The sequence below is a fragment of the Aquila chrysaetos genome, chromosome 10, assembly GCF_900496995.4.
Source record: "Aquila chrysaetos chrysaetos chromosome 10, bAquChr1.4, whole genome shotgun sequence".
Classification (NCBI taxonomy): Eukaryota; Metazoa; Chordata; class Aves; order Accipitriformes; family Accipitridae; genus Aquila; species Aquila chrysaetos.
Window position 1 is genome coordinate 38777429 of NC_044013.1, and position 18839 is coordinate 38796267.

The 18839-nt window shown below is 39.6% G+C and overlaps 1 protein-coding gene across 6 annotated transcripts in view; it reads left to right on the forward strand.

Moving 5' to 3' along the window:
- SPECC1 (sperm antigen with calponin homology and coiled-coil domains 1) overlaps positions 1–18839 on the forward strand; it is a 102422-nt gene that overhangs the window by 28610 nt on the left and 54973 nt on the right. The window contains exon 1 of one of the 6 annotated variants that reach the window (XM_030027415.2): positions 8503–8832. The exons of the other annotated variants lie outside the window; for them this stretch is intronic. Coding sequence (XP_029883275.1) covers positions 8793–8832 — 40 coding nt within the window. The 5' untranslated portion in view covers positions 8503–8792. Of the gene's footprint in view, positions 1–8502; positions 8833–18839 lie in introns of those variants that run through there. 6 annotated transcript variants of the gene reach the window in all.

Consider the following 18839-nt stretch of genomic DNA (forward strand, 5'->3'; position numbering starts at 1 on the left):
CCTTATGTGTGCTTTTTAGATGGGACTTTCTTTGTCTGTTATTCAAGAGAGTGATTTGATTATTTTACTGAAATTATATTATATTAGTTCCAGCCACACTCTGGTGGTACTTGGTATTATGGTATTGTGTAAGGGAAATTAAAAAAAACAAGGTAGGGAAATAAAAAAAAAAAAGCTTAGGTTTCTTTCTTCTTTGACTGTGACTGTCCAGCACTTATGTGTTGACCTTGAGCAATAGCACGTGTTCAAAGTGCTGCAGATAATAAATAATTGACATCAAGATTACTTGTTTGAATAGGCTTGTTTGTATGCTGCCCTTGGTGGAGTTTAAGTTATTCATTCTAGCCTTCTGCTGACATAACTACCCCTGTCTGCCTTGTTGGAAGCTAATGCAGTAAATCATAAGCGACTTAAAGGGAGATGAGGCCAATCTCATGTCTCCATTTTTGGCAAGTGGAGTTGAGCAAATGAAACTGGAGATGGATTCTGGCTGGAAGTTCTGTGCTGTGATGTTTGGCTTTGTAACTGCTTGGCAGTTTTGAAATCCCAAGTAATGGGAAATGACACGCAGGGAGAAATAAATGTCTTGGATTCAGCTTCCTTATCCACAGTGTTATGTCTTTCCATGTACTGTCCTGAAGTAGCAATTTGGTTTTATGTTAAAACCAAATTTACGGAGCTCTTGCATTGCTTTTAGTGTTTCAATAGATGAAAAAGAGTTGGAAAAATTGCAAAACAGGAGGAAGAGGTCACTAATCTTGAAAAATGTGTACTTTAATGCATGCACTTGTAAAGCTATCCAATCTATGAAGCCATGTAGTAAATAAATTATTTAAAAATGTTTAAATAGAGAAATTTATATCTCCATGCAAAACTAGGACTCTCCTCTCCTTAAAGTTCAGGATTATAGGAAATCAGTGACTTTTCAGATTCTGATCCTTTGAGGCTTGCAAGACAAATCACCTTAAATAATGCAATTTCATGGAGAATTTCAAAGCTTCTTATGTGATGATATACTTCTCAGGAAGAGCACTGCATGGTAGTACTGGTATGCAAATGGAAAATTTGAGGTTTAGACAGGTGAAATTACTTGCTCAGTGGATCCTAGAAGTCATTCCAAATCCTTGTGCTCAGTTCTGTCACTCATTCCCTACAAACTCCCAATTCAAGCACTTTCTGAAAATTTCCCTCAAGGCTGTCTAGTTTAATCATGTTCATGTGCTTCCTTGATGTTATTTCAGTGCCAGCAGCTATTATCTGTTAGGTTTGACAGGAACCAAAAAAAAGTCTTATGCTGGACATTAGAAAAGAGATACGGCCAGGATGTGTGACTGGGCTGGGCTGTGAGCACATCATCTGAAAGCATTTAGAATACTTCAGGCATCCCCATTTCTCACAAATATATTGATTTTTATATCAAGCCCTGCCAGCTCTAATATGAAGTATCAGTTATCCTTGAAATGTAAGTAACAGATAGCTGTACTTTGTTTTCTCAGGCTGCTTCATCAGCTTATTTCTTTGTTCCTAAGTAAAGTCTAAATCTATATAGACGTATTGAATTTGCCTCAGAAACAGTAGGAAACTGTCAATAACAGTGCTTTAATCACTTAACTTACTATTTGTAGAAATTCTGGGTATTTTATTGACAAGCTCAGCATTTCTCTAAAGCTCAAACTGTGCTAGAAGACAGGTGCTATACCTTCTCACAATGATAGTGGGATGTGTTGTATCTCTGGAGGCCAGGAGAAGCCAAGATGCCAGCAGGCATGTGTTGGCTGGCCTACTGTGTCATCCCGTGCTCCACCAGAAATGGCCATTTATTTTTATGCATAAAATGGGCAAATTAATAATTGGCATACATTTTCAACCAAAGCAACAAAAGTGGGTTGTTTTTCTGTGTGTGTCCGCTGAGTTGATTAACATCAATGGGTGGAGACAGTGCCAATACAGAAGTATAAAGGAGGCAAACTCAAAGATATTAAGAGTTTCGACTATCTCCTAGGCATCTAGCATTGAGACTCTGAACTCTGCAGGTTACCTGGACAAAAGCTACTAATCCCAGAATGGAACATTGCCAGCATTAGAAATGAAGCTGTACAAAGCACGCTGTTGTAATAAGCCTAGTAAATTAAATAGTAAAATAAAATTACCAAGAAATTTGGTGTAATCAGTGAAGGCTATAGAAGGCCCTGGAGATTATATTCTGCTGTGGAACAGTTTGGTTTAAACAATGTTCCATTCCAATAAGGAGAGCCTCTGTTTTGATGAGTTTTTCTGTGAATTGTCACTCACATTCCTGCCCAACTGTCAGAGTTAATGTCCCAGTGACTAAATATGATACCTGTATATCTTCAATTCCTTCCTAGTTCTAGTAGAGCACCATTAGTCCATTTGTCCATCACTGTTTGTTTGCTATGTAGTTTATGTAAAAAGAAAGATCTTGATTTCCCTGTAAAACAGTTGCTCGTAGCTTTTCTGTGTTGATAGTGATGATATTCAGAAAAGAGAGGCTTCAACTAAATGAGGCCAACTGGCCACTACCAGTGTTGGGGTTAGTGCTGGGAAGGTGTAGGTGTAACTTGTGAAACTCAAACAAGTTCAACTGTGGTTGATTGTAGAGGGGAGATTGGTATCTGGTTTTATTGCACATATCACTCATTAGATACGCTTCTTTCCCATCAACACTGAAAATGTGGCAGACTACAGATTTCAGAGCTTCCTGTACATTTATAGAATTGTCATTTCAAGATTCCTATTTGAGAGTAATGTATGGACTCTATCAAATTTACTGTCTTCTTTCTGCTAACTTCTCTGCTTGCTGAGTGTTTGTCACTTCTGATGTGGGGTAACCATTTAGGTAAATGTGAATTTAATCCAGACCCAGAAGCCTTCTCTACATGGTCAGAAAATTCAAGAAAAGTATTTTGGTTTTTTTAATAAAAGCTTTCTTTAAAAAAATCCTTGAAAAAAAATCTAATTGACAGTTTAGTTCTTCAGAAGATGCTAATGCACCCCAATTAGAACAGGAAAAAGGAAAGTGATTTCTTTTGAAGGACAGCTCTCTGACCTTGGGGCCCTTTTACTCTCCCATACATCAGTTCTTGATAGGGCCTGCTTTTTGTGATCTGTCACATCAAAGGACTACTATAGGTTTGTAGAAAGGTTGCTGCACTTTGCATTCAGTCTCGTTACTGTCTCATTTTTCTTGTGAAAGATAGAGACAAGTGTGAGACACTAATGAGATTGGTATGCTCTGTTCCACAAGACTTCACTAGAAACCAAATGACTGATCTCATCTGGGGTTTCCTAGAAACAATAAATATGCTTTAAAACTTCATCTGGAAAGCTAGTTGCGTTTTGTTTTCCAGGTACAAGACACAGCTCTTGCATAATTATTCTTTCTTACCAAGAAAGAGTTTCTAGCTCCAGAACTGTTATAAAAGGAAAGGAAGACTCAAAAAAATTGCTTTGTCAAGATGTCATTCAAACAGGCAAGGTGTACTGCAGGAATTTACCATGCAAAATAATGTGGAAATATGTGTCTACATTTACATCCATACCTCTACATGTAGCTGGATGTGCATATTGACATCTACACACACTTACAAATATCTGCATGGTTGTTTGTAACATATTGGTGCAAATGTGAATCTGTACCTTAGCCTCTCTGATGTTACTTAGCAAAATACTTCCTCTGTGATTTCCCCAGGTATCAAGTAATCAGACTAAGTTTGAGCACCTTTTTAGAAGATTTCACTCACCTCTAATGTGAAGGCTCAAGAATTGAGGTAGATCAAATTTGGCATTCCAGATTCATTTTATGGCAGCTACTTCTCAAGTTTCTCTTATTTTTTCTTACAAAGATTTTTTTTTTTTTTTTTTTTCCTTGTGATAGCCTGCATACTCAGATGCATATGTTCACTTGTGATGCCTTTGCTGGAAAAGTTCCTGCATGATGTTTGTTGCCATGTTAAATTTTGTTCTAATTCTTCTAATCTTTGCTCTTTCTTTCTGTAACCCATGGACAGTTCTACATCTTAGAATGGCTTGGAATCAGCACTGTGTCACATAACTGTTCTTCAGGATTCTTTTTCCCCTTTGATAAATATATTACTCTGGTAGGATATTCTAATTGGAAAAGGCACTTATTCCAGCAGGGCAGGAGGAGCTCAGTAGTTCTTTCATGAAAAAACAGCAGTGGTCTTACCATTAAAATCTGATCTCTGTTGTCTTCAGATCTCGGTCCCATGATTCCTTGAACTAGAGAGATCTATTGATGGATGCTCTCTCCTTGTTCTGAAGGTGGCATATGAACATTGACTGACATAATTATTTTTTTGTTCTGTTTTTCGCTGTATTATATGAACCTTCTTCCATAACTGGGAATGGAGTGAGTGCAGTGCATTTTAGTGACTGTCTGTTGGGATTTCCAATACCTGATCCTGTTAAGGATAACAGTTTTTTTGAGAGGCATTCGCAGGCTGTCTGCAGTCATCTTGCATTATTAAACAAGTAAGAATTAACTTCTGCTGACAACACTGTCTGCAGTATGTACCTCTCTCAGTTTTGTTGCTGTCCTGATCTACTGCACAATTTACGTTTACTGCACTGAATCTATTAATGTGTTTTAAGATTTTGCATGCAACTTCTTGTTAAAACAATCTGTGAAATAGAGACCCTTTTCTCTGTTGTATATTTCCCTGAGAATGACTTTGTTGGCACATGTTTACCACCCTGGGACCTGAGCCAGTTAAGAGGATTCAGTGTGTGGTAGGGATACTGAAATGCTAAATCTTAAAGACTGTAATGACTTGACTCATTAAATTGTTGACAGTTAATGGGCTCAAGCCAACATACATAGGGAAGATCCATTACAGCTGTAAGCAAACTGTGATGATCACAAAAGCCTTGCTAGGGATACCTAAACAGAAAGGGACGCATGCTTGGATGGTCCAGGAATAGTACAAATCTATGATCTCTCAGTTTGTTTTTGTTTGTTTTCAGGCTTCTTTAGTGAAGTTGTTCAGCAAAGTCAACACAACCTTGTGTTGACTACCTGCCCTAGGTTAATTATAAGCTTTCCTTCAGCTGGTTTGAAGAGAAATGGTCCTTAACACGAATTCTCTAGCCCTAGATGTATCACAGCCAGAATGCCTTGGCAGCATGCCACTGTGGTTGCACTTAAAGAATGGGAGGGAGCGCGAGAAAGGAACGCAAAGCTGGCCTGGTCTAACAAGTATGCATATCAGGAGAGGGCTTGGCATTCCTTGTATTTTTTTTTTTTTTCCCCCCACTGTGTTTTCAGCAGCTTTTGGCTTACATTAGATTTTAATACTGTAAAGTAAGAGGGAGGGATTGACAGCTGCATCTCAGATGGGTTCCTGGAAGGCTGTAGTTCTGTGCCATGAACTTAAGTATGACCTCACCAAGTATGCTCACAGCAAAAAAATTGTTTTTAGCATGGTTAAAAATACATTTGCTTTTCTGGGTTTCAACATAGATGTTACATTTCTAATCCTTTGGGGTCCACTACTGTGCATGATATACACATCTCTGTAGATTTTTTTTTTTTCCCTGCTACATATGTACTAAGTGCTCATAAAATCTTTAGCATTAATGGAAGAAGTAGAGCATGATAGTGTGAACACTGGTATTGATAATCAGTGTCCACCCTTGGGGCCCATTCAGTTTAGTTCAGTCTTGCACATAAGGTCCAGCCTCTGGAGGTCCGGCTCAGCATCTGTAACTTCTTTAGACCTTAGCCTTCTGAAGAGACTGCCAGCTATCTAGCCACTGCAAATCATTCTGTGGCATCTTCACACTTTTTCTTTTGAGCATGGATTACAATTTCAACAGAAGTTATGCTAACTCATTTGCTGTGTTGTGAGAGTAGGATATAAGGAAAGGTTATGGCTGGCAAGTAAGTCCTGTCATCTGACTAGTGAGTTGAAAGAATTATATATGTCACACCTTGAGTAATTCATTCTCCTTCTAACTATATAGAAAAGGGGTGTTTGTGGGGTTTTATTGGCAGTCCCACAAGTGATTAGTGCAACGGCATGAGTCAAACTTCAAGCCTAGGAAGAAACCAGCTAATCTGCTTTATAGAGATGAAATTGTTCATTCATTCATTTTTATACCTCTATTACTGAGGAGGAAGGGAAAATAATGTAAAATGTTCAGATAACAAATAGTTGTCTAAAGATTTAGCCACGTGTCTGTCTTAATTTATTACCTAGTCACCATGCTAGAAGTAATGCTTGCCATTATTCCTTTTTCTTTTTCCTCAGTTTGATCTGTAAGCTCCATAAACAGTAATCTCTTATCTATGACTTCTGCTCAGGCTGTAGCTGTATTTTAAAATTCATACCTTACCTTTCACTGTAGACTTGGGCTAGAAGTCTTTCGCCTGACATCATTTTCCCTATCACAGTGTTAGAATGTTCTGACTTATGTTTCGTGCCACTGTCAAAAATAACAGATTGGTTCTTCCGGTCATGACTCTTCTACAGTGCGCAGATTTTAGGTGTGTTTGCTCTGACTCAGTGATTACATTTTATAATTACTCTGGGCTTGCACCCCATACTGTACTGGGACCCTGTGACGCTATTCCCTTTTGTGTTACAGAAATAGAAAGCAGGTGTTGAAATAATAAATGCTCAGTGCCAGGATTTATCAACCAAAGAGATTATCTTGGCTAATGCAATCCCTCTGGTGAATCCTGTTGAAGAAAAGCAGAAGTCACTCTTCAGTCTATAATAGAAGAAAACCTCTTTTTCTTAGAGATATGTTTCAACAGCAGTTGGAGGACATTTGTATCTGTACCTTTGAGAAGGGCAAGCTAAGTACCCATCCTAATAAGATACAAGACTTAAGAGACTGTAAGATGACTTTTAGAAAAAGAATGCACTATCAGTGATCCTTTTTTATAGAAGTTATATGGCTTATCCATTAAACAAAGCATTTTGTACTTAGCGTGTCATAAGATAGAAGTAGGCAGGAGTTTTGTTTAATGTCATCCACGTAGACAGCTGTATGAAAACTTTTAGCTTCATAAAGTGTCAGAGCAAGAACAATGAAAAATTTAAGATTGACAACTAACTCGCCCTGTTATATTGAAATATTAGCAAAATTTTGTTTCTGTCATATTGAATGATCTCCAGGGTTTTTTTTATTTGAAACAATGGATTCACAACTAGCTAGATTAATTTCTGTATGTTTTATTTCCAATCTGTTTTGAGCCTAGGATGCATATTAGTGTATTATTTCTGAATTTTTTAACCCTCTTGTTGAAACCAAGATGTTAAGATGATTCTGTTAATTATCCATGTAATGGAAACTGATTGCTGGAGTCATTCGGTATTCTTGTTTCCCATGTACATCATGACTTTATTAGTGAGGAGCATCTTGATTTCTTTCTTTGAAAGATCGGCTGTTGGCCAGTTTCTGTGGGTAGGCCTGCCTTATGCAGCTGCTCTTACAGTTCAAGTCACAGTCAGAAATACTGGTGGTAACGATACTGTATGTAGATCATATTTGTGGTTGCAGCTTCTAGGTGTAGCAGTGGCTATAAGGTTTGGTTTTTTCAGTGTTTGAAATGAACTAGCATGAGGGAAATTTTGGAGATCACTGGAACAGTTTTTTAGGAATAATAAAACACCACATCCTTACTTCAACAAGGAGAATTAGGTTTTAATAGTACTCAGTGTATCCTGTACGCTGTTTTTATAATACGGATGTGAGCCTGCAATGTACTGACTATTCTCAGCACCAGTTGAGGCTAATAAGAGCTGGGGAATTCTCAAGCTTACCCAGGAATAGCCCCAGAAGATATCAGAACAAATCTGATAGACAGGACTTTTCAGAAGAGACTTATGCTCACGATCGTGGTCAGGTTTTCAGAGGAGTTCAGTCTCCATTTCAGTATCTTTCAGGTATCTAAGTTTTCAGAAGATGCTGACCATTCCTGAAATTTGGTCCCCTTAATTCTTGTGACAGCTTAGTTAAGAGCAGTCCTTAACCAGGTGCCTAAGTGTATCTCTACTCAACCGTGTACTTAGATCTATGGGCAGGGTCCGTTTGCTCCATGGTAAGCATGCTTCGGGTGGTGTCAGGTGGGAGCAAAATGAATTTTGTCTTTGCTTTGGAGGCGTTTGGCTGTGCTTGTCTTTGCTGAGGGTCCTTCAGCCCCTCTTCACTCCCAGCTGCATTTCAGTATTTTGTTTTGAACTATACTAGTGTATGGCCTAGAAACAGCTCTCTGGCCATTCACCCCTCTGCAGCCACGGCTGCTTTGGGGCACTGAAGCTCTGCTCAAGTTTCCAAGCTAAGTTCTTGTCTGCGGTGGAGCTGGGTTCCTGGCTTCAGCGGGGCTGGATGAAATCAGTGCTGTTCTTTGAACTGCCTGCAGTTTGCGCTTGCTGCCCCTGGGTGGCTTACCCTGCTCGTTGAGTCACTCCTCCTTTCTCTGCGCGGTCGCTCGCTCTTTCTCTGCCTCTCTTTCTCCCCCTCCTTTTATTCCAGCAGTCAGGCAGCTAATTAACTGCACAGGCCGGCCTTCGGTGCATAATATTGTAATGAGTTAGGAGGGAGAGCCACAGCTGCTTCAGCATGAGCCGCAGCCTCTGTTCCTGGTGCCAGGAACTAGGAAGGAGCTGACTTCTTCCCTTTTTAAGTTGACTGAAGCGGAGACGTTAAAAGCAGATAGAGGCAGGTCCGCCTCTGACACCGAGCATGAGCGGGGCGCCGGGGTCCTAGAGGAGCTCGGGGAAGAGCCGGGGCACTGACCGAAGATGGGCAACCAGCCTGGGCGAGCGGAGGAGCACGACCAAGGTCTGTACGGACCGTAGGAAATGCCGGGGCTGCTGCCTGCGGCTCTCGGGGCTCTTACTGCGGGGGATGGGGTTTTGTTCTCCGGGGGGGACGGGGCTGGGGCCGGTGGGGTTTAACCGCCGTGTCCCACAGAGCGGGAACGGAGGCTGTTGTCGTAGCTAATGCTGATGGCTTCGAGCCTGCTAGAGAGATTACTGCTGTTTACCTTGTGCCTTGTAAATGCTGTTTGTTACTGCTCCGTACCTGAAATCACAGCACTGTCCTTAGGGAAGATTTTCTGAAAATCCTTTGGTTGGAACAGAATGCCTACAAGGGAGGGACCTTATTGCCTGACAGATATTATTTTACATAGTCTGCATGATGCAGCTAAAAAGTTACAAAGCTTATCTAGCGATGTACATACAACTTGTCAGGATCTGCAGCTCGGCTGTGTTAGCCTTCACCATTGTTTGTGGCCTGAGGCCTGAAATTTTCCAGGCCTTAGAATTTAAAATGATGCCTTTGTGGAAGGTCTTCCCACCATTGTCCTTTCAGAAGTGTAGTGCTTTGCATGTTAATCAGTAGCAGATTTTATAGAAAGCTAAGAGCTAGTATCAGGTATATCTAATTCCCCTTGTGCCAAATGTCTATGCTGTACGCTAGGAAGGCTAGTAATTTGTTCCTGATGCCATAGTACTGTTTTGGTTGCCTTTTAATTTGATTGTTTCTCAAATGCTGAATGAGGAAAAAAAACAGTAGGCCCACTGATTTCTGCTGTTTATTTCTTAGTTTCTCTTCGTGCTTAGAACCTTCTAACGTACAGAAAACTGGAATTGGTTGTATTTCCTGGCACTCTGTTTCTTACTGTTGCCATGGGAATTTCATTCACAAAATTCCATTAAAGTTGTTATTGCTTGATCGGGGTTTCCTTATAACTTCGGATTGGATATGTAGCTATTGGTTTAAAAGCAAATACATATGTACTGGATCTCTAGTATTGTGAGGAAAAGCAAGAGGCAGACAACGTTGCATTGCTACTCTAGGATCTCTCACAATAGATCTGCCAGTGAGTGCTGGAACAGCAGTTAGGTGTAGTGGAGAACTCTCTAGCACTATGTTAATCAGCAGGCTAATGAAGAACACAAAAGCTGCCAGTATCCAGTCACCAGAAGAAATGCTGCCCTAAGGGAAAGTTAAACTTTAGGCTGGAAAGTATGGCTGCCAACATCCCCAGCCCCTGAAATCTATATTCCACTGGCCACTGCCAGCTACAGAAGTTTTGCTGGAACTAAACAGATTACTGTCATTTGAGGAGGGTTAATACTGATAATAAACTAAGGGAGAGATGGATAATGGCATGGGGAGGTACACTGCTAACTTTTGATCAGAGTTTGAGAAAACTGACTGATTTTGCAGGGCCAGCAGTGGGATTTGAACAGCTTATTACTCTTAACATAGATGATAAATGAGTGTGCAGACCCCCTGTGGGTTTTGAAAAATCTCTTTCATCCTTTGTTTTCTCTTGTCCTGTGATTTCTTTTATTTTTTTATTGAGGGGGAAAGAGTTATGCTTCTGTTGCACCTAAACAGTTTTAAAACTATTCTCAGTTTTTAAGTGTAAGCTGTACTAAGTCTTGTTTTAATATGTCCTGGCTGTTCGTGAGGTATGAATATGACTGAAAAACACAGAGCATTTTGTATTGAACTACATGCTCAAAACTCTGTTTAATCATGAAAAAAGTTCCAAGAACATTCCTGCTGACAAAATGAATTCTGACATCATATTCCTTGTTGTATGTGAGAGCTCTGGCTTTGGAAGTCGGAGGATAATGTCAAGACACCTGAAGCAGAGTTTGTGTTGATTTTGACAACTAGGATGAAAAAACTTGTTTTGCACATTAGAATGCGATACATGGAATTATCTGTGTTGGGCTTTGTTTTTGCTTCGATGACCTTAATTCAGCTCTCATTCAGGAATACCTACATCTTGAATAACAGTGGTGCTCTAAGTTTGGTCCTTTTGGATTAACCGAAATAAAACCCAGGAACAGGCCTCTCTGTTGATCTAGCTCATGAGCCAGCTTTAAATACAGACAATCAAATCTTGACCTGTTTCTCTGAGCATGATATTCAGGGTCATCTCGTTTATTTTTCTTTTCAGGAAACTTTACGGACACTGCATGGTTCATCTGTAAGTCTTTCACCCCAAACTTACCATCTTGGGGTACTGGGGACAGATTTTTAAAACAGTTGTTCCTTCTGTTGGTGTCACTGGACACTGAAGTCTTTAAAAACCTGATCCTAAATGCCTCTGTTGTGATATAGATTACAACCTAGAGTAAAATACTTATTTTCATATAGTTATGAGAGTATGATGTACTTTACCAGGTTTTCCTGTTCAGTGTAAATAGGAGTAACAGGACATGGGGATGCTAACATATTGGCTAACAAGTCTACAGTTCTATGACAAAGATATATTTTAGTTTTGAAACTAAATAAAATAATACAAGTCCCAGAAGCAACACTTTCGGAGTCTGACAGTGCCCATGTGGGTGATCCTGACTCTACAGCTAACAATTAAGGTTTGGGATATGAAGTTACAGCTGTGATAACCCCGAGTTCTGGGTAGGCTGGTCAGTGCTGTCAAGGAACAGAAAGGAAATTATTGCCCCTAAGCTGAGCAGTTTGAAGGTAACACATATTTAATACAGGGGAATCGGAAAGAAATGTAACTAGCTGAGGAAGGGATTGTGGAGAGGTGAAGACAGAGAAAGGAAAGACATCCTCCATTGCATCTTTCTTGCAAAGTAATCCACTGCTGCTGTCTAATGGGTATGTTTTGAACAGAAGATTTACAAGACTCTTAACAGCCCAATATAGCTTCTTTTTAAGTTAATCTACATGTTGCTAAGAGTGTAAGAGTGTCTAAAAAGGGTTTGAAGAGATCACTTGTAATAATGTTAGATTCTATAGGCTTTTATTTTAAACCACTTTTTACAGTCATTTGTAAGAACTTTTTGTTTTGTGGTGTGTGACCAAAGTTTGCATCCCTTGTTTGCCAAAACTGCTACTTGCAAGTGGTTGCTTTTCCTGCTATACCCAAGTGCTCTGAATATTCATATTTATAAAGTGCGTGGAGGTTTTGGAATGAAAACACCTATAAAGTAGTACAGAAAATGATGTAAAACAATAGTGAATATTGCTGCAGTTTGTCAGTAGAGTTAGTTTTCTGCTTTTGAAAGTGGCTACCCCCAGCTGAAGGAACCATTAGTATATAACAACACAGGCCAGAGCACCTGTGAAATAGTTGGAACATTTCATGGGAGTTGTATGGAAGAATACAGTGTTATCCAGTGCACCATATTTATTGAGAGAAAGCCTTTCAAATGTTAGTTTGCCTTGGAAACGGTGAGGCAGCCTGTATTTCTAAACAGGAGTGCTAAGATTCTTTGACATTGGTTGACACGGTGATGGTGGGGTTTTGTTTATCCTCTAAACATCTGCAGGTGATGTGATTAATATTTTTGGGAAGAGGTGGAAAAAATGACTCAATACATACAAAAACTTTCTTGAAAGAAGCAGTTGAATGGGAAATGTTAACTTCCCTAGTTGGAACAAGGTGACGGGTGGGGTTATCCAAGGGTTAGACTTTTTTTGGGACTGTGCTTATTTGTAAAACATGCTTACATGGCTTGGATGAGAATATCAAATGTCGGTGCATACACTAAACCAGTATTGATCTGTTTTCTTATGTGTGTTCTGTCCTGGCCTAGGGGCGGCTTCATTTTATGTTTGAGGAAGGGATTCTTGGGTGTAGGATATATAGTTTGTAAAACATAAGGAGACTTTCAAGGTAAAGGTTATTGTAGAAATATGTTATTTCTTGTGATTTCTGTTTTTTGTTTTTTGGGGGGTGTGGTCAGATCTCTTCTGGGTACTCTCTTTAGTCTCTCTCATCTGCTTCTTTTCCTTTTTCCTTTCTTCTAAACATGGGAGCCGTTCACTTTAACTCTGTTATATGTCAGCACACCATTTCTGCCAAGCAAGAGCTCAAGAGAACAGATGAGTTTAATGATGGTGTGGGGGGAAGGGGGAGAGGAGAGAGGGGCCAGCAAAGCTAATGAATCACATAACAGCTTTCATGGAAATACCGACAGCAAGTCATGTCCTCTTCAAGCTCGGGCAGCGAGCCGTAGACCTTTTGTTCCCAGTGGAGCCAGCAAACCACAATTTGCTCTCCAGTGGATAGTTTAATTCCTTAGTCACCTCTTCCTCCCACGAGTCATTCTTGCATGGGGGTTTTACAAATGCTGTCATTCCTCAGAGTAGTAACACGCTGCTGATTAAACTGGTATTGAAGAAGTTTATTTTCCTCTGGAGGGTAATTTCTACTTGACTTAAGCTTCTCTTCCAAGGCCAATTAGGGCCAGCTCTGTTGATTAGTCTTGTGATGTGACTTGACTGGTCTGACATTATTAAATAATTTCAGAAATGCCGACAAACAGATGTCAAATGGCAGTAGTCTTTTCTGCTCTGCAGGCCAGTGAAATGAGTACAGCCAAGAGACTATGTCACAATTTGGACTGGCCTCTTAGAGGAGTTTAGTCATGAGTATGACTAACTTGCTGCCTCTGAAATTATCTATTTGAGGCAGAGTTAAGTGATAATCTGAGGTCCCCTGATCCCAAGATGAGAGGCCAATGAATGCTAAATTAATGGAAGAGATCATCAACAAGTGCTCCTACACTAAGGCAAGGGCCTTTACAATAGTTCTCAGTGTTGACTGGGAGGATGTGCTAAGTGGGAGTGCCTTCTCTGTGGGCAGGACCAAAGCTTTTACAAGAAGAACTTTTAGGGCATGGTAGGCAGCAGGATGTGGTTTATGCATTTTGTTTTGTGTTAGATTGTTTTGCTGATGAAAATTAAAGCCATTTTTGGATGAAGGCAGGGAGCTTCTGCTGGGAATCTTACTGAATGAGCTGGTCAGCAAGAACTTGTCCTATGGTTAGAGCTCTGCAGACTATGCTTTTGCCCCGGTGCTGGTGGTGTTTTAGGATCTATGAATAGTTGATCTGGTATGATAGCAAATGTAAAAGCTAATTTTCTTGAAGACTGTTTTATTAGTTTAGTTAATGTGCTGCAGTTGGCTTGACGGTGGCAGAGTGATAAGGAAACAGCCAGTGGATGGTTGTGATTGTGCGTGTTGGTTCTAACACAGTATTAAATGACTCAAACGAGGGAAAAGGGTGAAAGGAAGAGGGAATAATGCTGGCCTTGGAGAAAAGCAAAGCTTACTTTCTTTTGTTTGGGTTGTATTTGGCTCCACAAGATCTTAAAGTTATAAAGCTAGCTAAAGAACTTTGAGCAAGTATTGCATCTTGGTCTTCCTACTGAAACCTGTCAGAGCCCTGCAGGTATTCATGAGTTTGTTCAGAAGCGGTCCGGTATTTTGAGCTTCTACTAGTATTTCAGCAAAGTAATTTCTGTTATTTTTTTTTCTCTTTTCAATTTCTCCTCTGTTTTACTGATTTACTCTTCACAAAATCTCCTGATTTCCACAGGGAGTGTAGCTTTCAGAACAACATGAAATTGTAAAACTGAAGCGAAGTACTTATCTGATTTCATTGGCACTGTTTTGCTTGAAGAGGACCTTAACCTGATTTTTCTGTGACTCTCACAGATTGCCACTAGTTGATAAATCTTTGATACTTTCATTATTTTTTTGATACTTTCCCATGCTGTATCTCCAAGCAATTTGAGCGTGACGATTAAAGATGATATAAAACTGAGGATCTCTGATGATAATAGACACTGCTAGACTTCCCATGCATCAGCTTTTTTCTTCCCATAACCCAAAGTAGACCTGTGTTCACAAATCTCTTTTGCAATGTTCCATCTATTATTTTTCATGGAGCCATAATGTTTTTCCATAAGCATCAATAGATATGGATTGCATGTTCTGAGACAGCATACTCTGTCCTTGTGTGATCTGTGCTCATCGGTCAGTTCTCTTAGGCTATAGAACTGCAGCAGAATGGCAGTTTTCTGCCCTTTTAATCAGTCTGCATAGCACACAACTAACAAGCTGTATATTTTTGTCAACAGCAAAATTTAAATGTAAAGCTCTTACAGGCAAATTTTATTTTGATGACTGGAAAAATATATTCTTGGTTAAATGTAAGGCTAACATGAGTTTGCAGGGTCCAGTTCTGAGCATGCACAGGGGATGTGTTGGCTGAAACAAGGACATACATTCTTCCATTTATTACCAAGATGAAGAGCTGTGTAATTTTTGTGTCTTGAATAGAATTTGTTCAATTGCTTGGGAAGATTATTAGAGATTAAGTAAATAGGCCCATGTCCTGTGAGTGAAGTTATGTTCCTCTTCCTCTTGTCCTGCTGGATGCTTTGGTGCTGTTAAAAAATCATCAGGGAAAGTAGGACACTACTGAATCAAGCAAGAATTTTACCAGTTACTTCAGTGAAGTCATATTTATTAACATATGGAAAGGGGCTCTAGGAACAGGGTGCAGTTAGTTGTATGACATATTTTACTTATGTTGGCTGACTTTTCTTTTTTCCCCTACTGAATTGTAGTTTATCCTTAACCTTTCTTTTGTGTTTCTTTGCCATGGACTGGTGACTGATGTTCAGGATAATTTGATGAATGGTAATTAGTTATGTTTTGATTGCTTTCGATGATCTGTTCCATTTCTAAACTAGGATGATAACTGAAAATATAAAGGCTACTTCAAAAAAAGACAAAATGGTTATTGAGCAAACTCTTAATCTTTGAGGACACTGCCCTTCTTCACAGCTTCTGTCTCAGGACATTGCAGTAGGATTCTTGAATTCAGCTGAAAAACCTGTAAGGCCATATGATTTTCTTAGAGCCTTTTAATTTTGACGTGTTTACCTTTTACAGGTAAAAGGTCATTTTGCCTTTTACCTTAATGGTTTCCTTTAGATAGGTTTGTGCAAAAGCATCTTAATACACAGCTGTTTCAATAGGAGTATGTGAAGCAAATGTGAACACACCAAGGTAATGTTTTTGAAATGCCATAGAGAAAAAGGTAGAACCTAAGCATATTGCTGATCATCACTGTTTGAACTGTCTCTGACCAGTCTGACTGGAGAAATCTCATCCTGTACTAAGGATAGAAAGCTGTTTTAATTAACATGAACAAAGTAAAATGCAAAGGTGGTTTCTTCTCTGCATCTAGAGGATATTCTTTTGTATTTTTCACACCTTAAAGGTCTTCTGCATTTTTACATTGGAGGATTTATACCGACATGTAGAAATTCTTATAATACCATATAATTGTGCCTCTTATATTCACTTTTGTAGGGGTTGTTTCTACAAGGGTGTGGATAATGATAAATTTGTTGTCAGAAACCTAGTTCTCTGCAAGACAGAGAAGAGAAGAGAAAGACCTTCGAAAGTGTATCTGAATATTTATTCTCATAGACAAAAACCATGTATGATTCCTGAAATAAAGCAGAGGTAATTCCCTATGCTTGTGCAGAACAGAACCAGCTCAGCAGTAAGGTCTATTAGTCACAGTTAACAGCTGGTAAGTGGGGATGAGACTGTGAGTTTCCACGAACACCAGTCATGGCAGGGATTAGTATTCTCTGCTTGGAGAAAGCTCACAGCACCAGATTGCTGAGAGTGCAATAGCCCTGGTGTTTGTCTGTCCATGATGTGATAAAATAGTTGCTAAATTGCAGCCTGTAGAGAAAAATTAACATTTTACTTGTTCAAGGGCAAATTGTCAAAATCCTGTTTTCTCAGAGAACAAAAAGAAAAGCATGAAAAAATTATATGACCAAACAGAAGTGGGTCTAAGTCTTGTTCCCAAGAGCATGTAATGTCAGCCATAATGCTGGTATTCTAATGCTGGAGAGGGATAAGGCAGTGGTGTCATATCCATCCCCATCTGCAAATATCGGTCCTTGAATGGAAAGAGCGGTCCAGAAAAGTGGTGCAACTTAAATAAATCTTCAAAGGTTTTTAAACCTTCGTATAATGGAAGGTTGTGTGCAGAAGATGGCTTGCTTTCGGCTGGCTAAAGCAATGTGCAGAAATATTTCATGTTATACTTCCAGGCCTCCTAAAGTACATGGCAGCAACTTTGCTTAGCCTGAAGCAGAGTATCCACTTGACTATCCATTGGTCCTAGGCTTACAATCTATCTTGCCCCAAGGTGGGAGGCACAAAGCTCTGATAGTATTTCTCCAGGCTTTTCGTGAGCAAAAGCTGGTGAGGGTGGAGGTGTCAGAAGGGAAGAGACAGTGCTCTGTGAGAGACTGAGGATATTTCGACAGTCCTTATCTTCTAGATCTTGAGAAATGCTGCTTTTGTAAAACCTTGTTGAGTTTGAAGAATGGACTAATCATGTTAGAAATTACTCTCAGCCTCCTCCACACATAGTTTCTTTGAGGCTGCTTGACTGTGGAAAATCTTTGACTGATCTTTTAATTAAAAGCTCTTTTTTTTTACCAAGGAGTTGAAGCTCTTCCTGCTTTGAAGTGGGCAACTTTTTATAGATAAACATCTCATTATGTTATGAGATTTCTTCCTCTCTCCCCTTCTGTCTCATTTCTTTTCTTGATGCATCTCATCCTGTGTTGTTAGTTTTAATGATTTCAGCCCAGTTCCTAGTATCAGCTATTCAGGATAGTGCTAGCTGGCTCCTTTATCGCTATACGAGGCAGAGCTAAAGCTCTGGATGAGCTGTGGAAACTAAATGGCAGTCCTTTCCCCACCCCCTCACTGAAGCAGGCTGGAAACGACAATAAAACTGCGTTTATTATGTGGTCATCACATTTTATTAAACAAAAGGCAGTTGTAATACCAATGCAATGCATACTGGTTATTAAGCATTAAGCAAACAATTTAAAAAAAAAAAAAAGGTCTTTAGCTTTTAAGGTCTGCCATCTGTTTTAGGGGAGGAGGAGGAACCTCCTTTCATGTTTCAATTTTTGATCCTTTTTTTCCCCCCTCTTTCTGGATTAGCAGAGTTTGAGAATTCATGAGGAAAAAGTTATTTTGGCTCAGTCAGCCCTGGCCTTTTGGCCAAGTGTGGGGCAGCATTCCTGAACTGGAGGGTTCAGGTCATGGTTTCCTAATACAAAGCACTCAACAGCAGTGCTGTGTAAAGGCATTTTCTGCTGCTCCATTCCTCTGTAGTGATTTGCTGCTCCCTCAGTGGTACAAGCTGAAGTGTTTATGGGAAGGACAGTGACTTAGATCAGGATCTGCCTTCAACAAAGAAAGCGAAGAGGGGGGGGAGAAACCCATGCAGGTATTTTTATAGCCAAATCAATTCCATGATTCAATTCACAGCATAACCTCATGAACAGTTAAATAAACAGGTTGAATAAATTAGCCTTCTAATTGTGACGATGTTGATATTAAGCATTTCCCCACTTAAAATTGCTTTTTGGTTACCCTTTGTGCTTATAGATATGATGTCAGGTAGAGTTTGGTAGATTAGAGGAGTGATCCACAGCACCTGACTTGAAGGAGCAGGATTCTTTTCACTTTTCTTTCCTATTGAATTCTTGGACCAGGAGGTTTTAGGTAACTCTTATTCATTAACTTCCAGCCACAGGTCGGGTGTTAACATTCAGTTGTGAGAGCAATTGTATATACAGTGTACATGGAGGAATGTATCTACTTGCTACTCTATGATGACCATTATTAACTGAATTTATATGGTTAGATTTAGGGTTGGTTTTTTGTTTGTTTGCGTTTTAATTTCCTGTACTTCTTGAGACACTCAACACTCGTATTCTATCTAGTATAACTGCCTTTTCCAGAAATGGAAGTACAGCTGTCTTGTCACCACTGTTAACCCAGTAATGGCTGAGTGATGAACTTCTGGGCTAGATTAGCTGGGAAGCCATTTTCTGAGCTAAAGAGAATTACTTGTATGCAAGCTAGAATCAAGGAAAATCCTGGGATTCTTACTCCAGTTGGTGGTCATTTATCTCAGGAATAATCCTAGTACAGCTGTATGAGT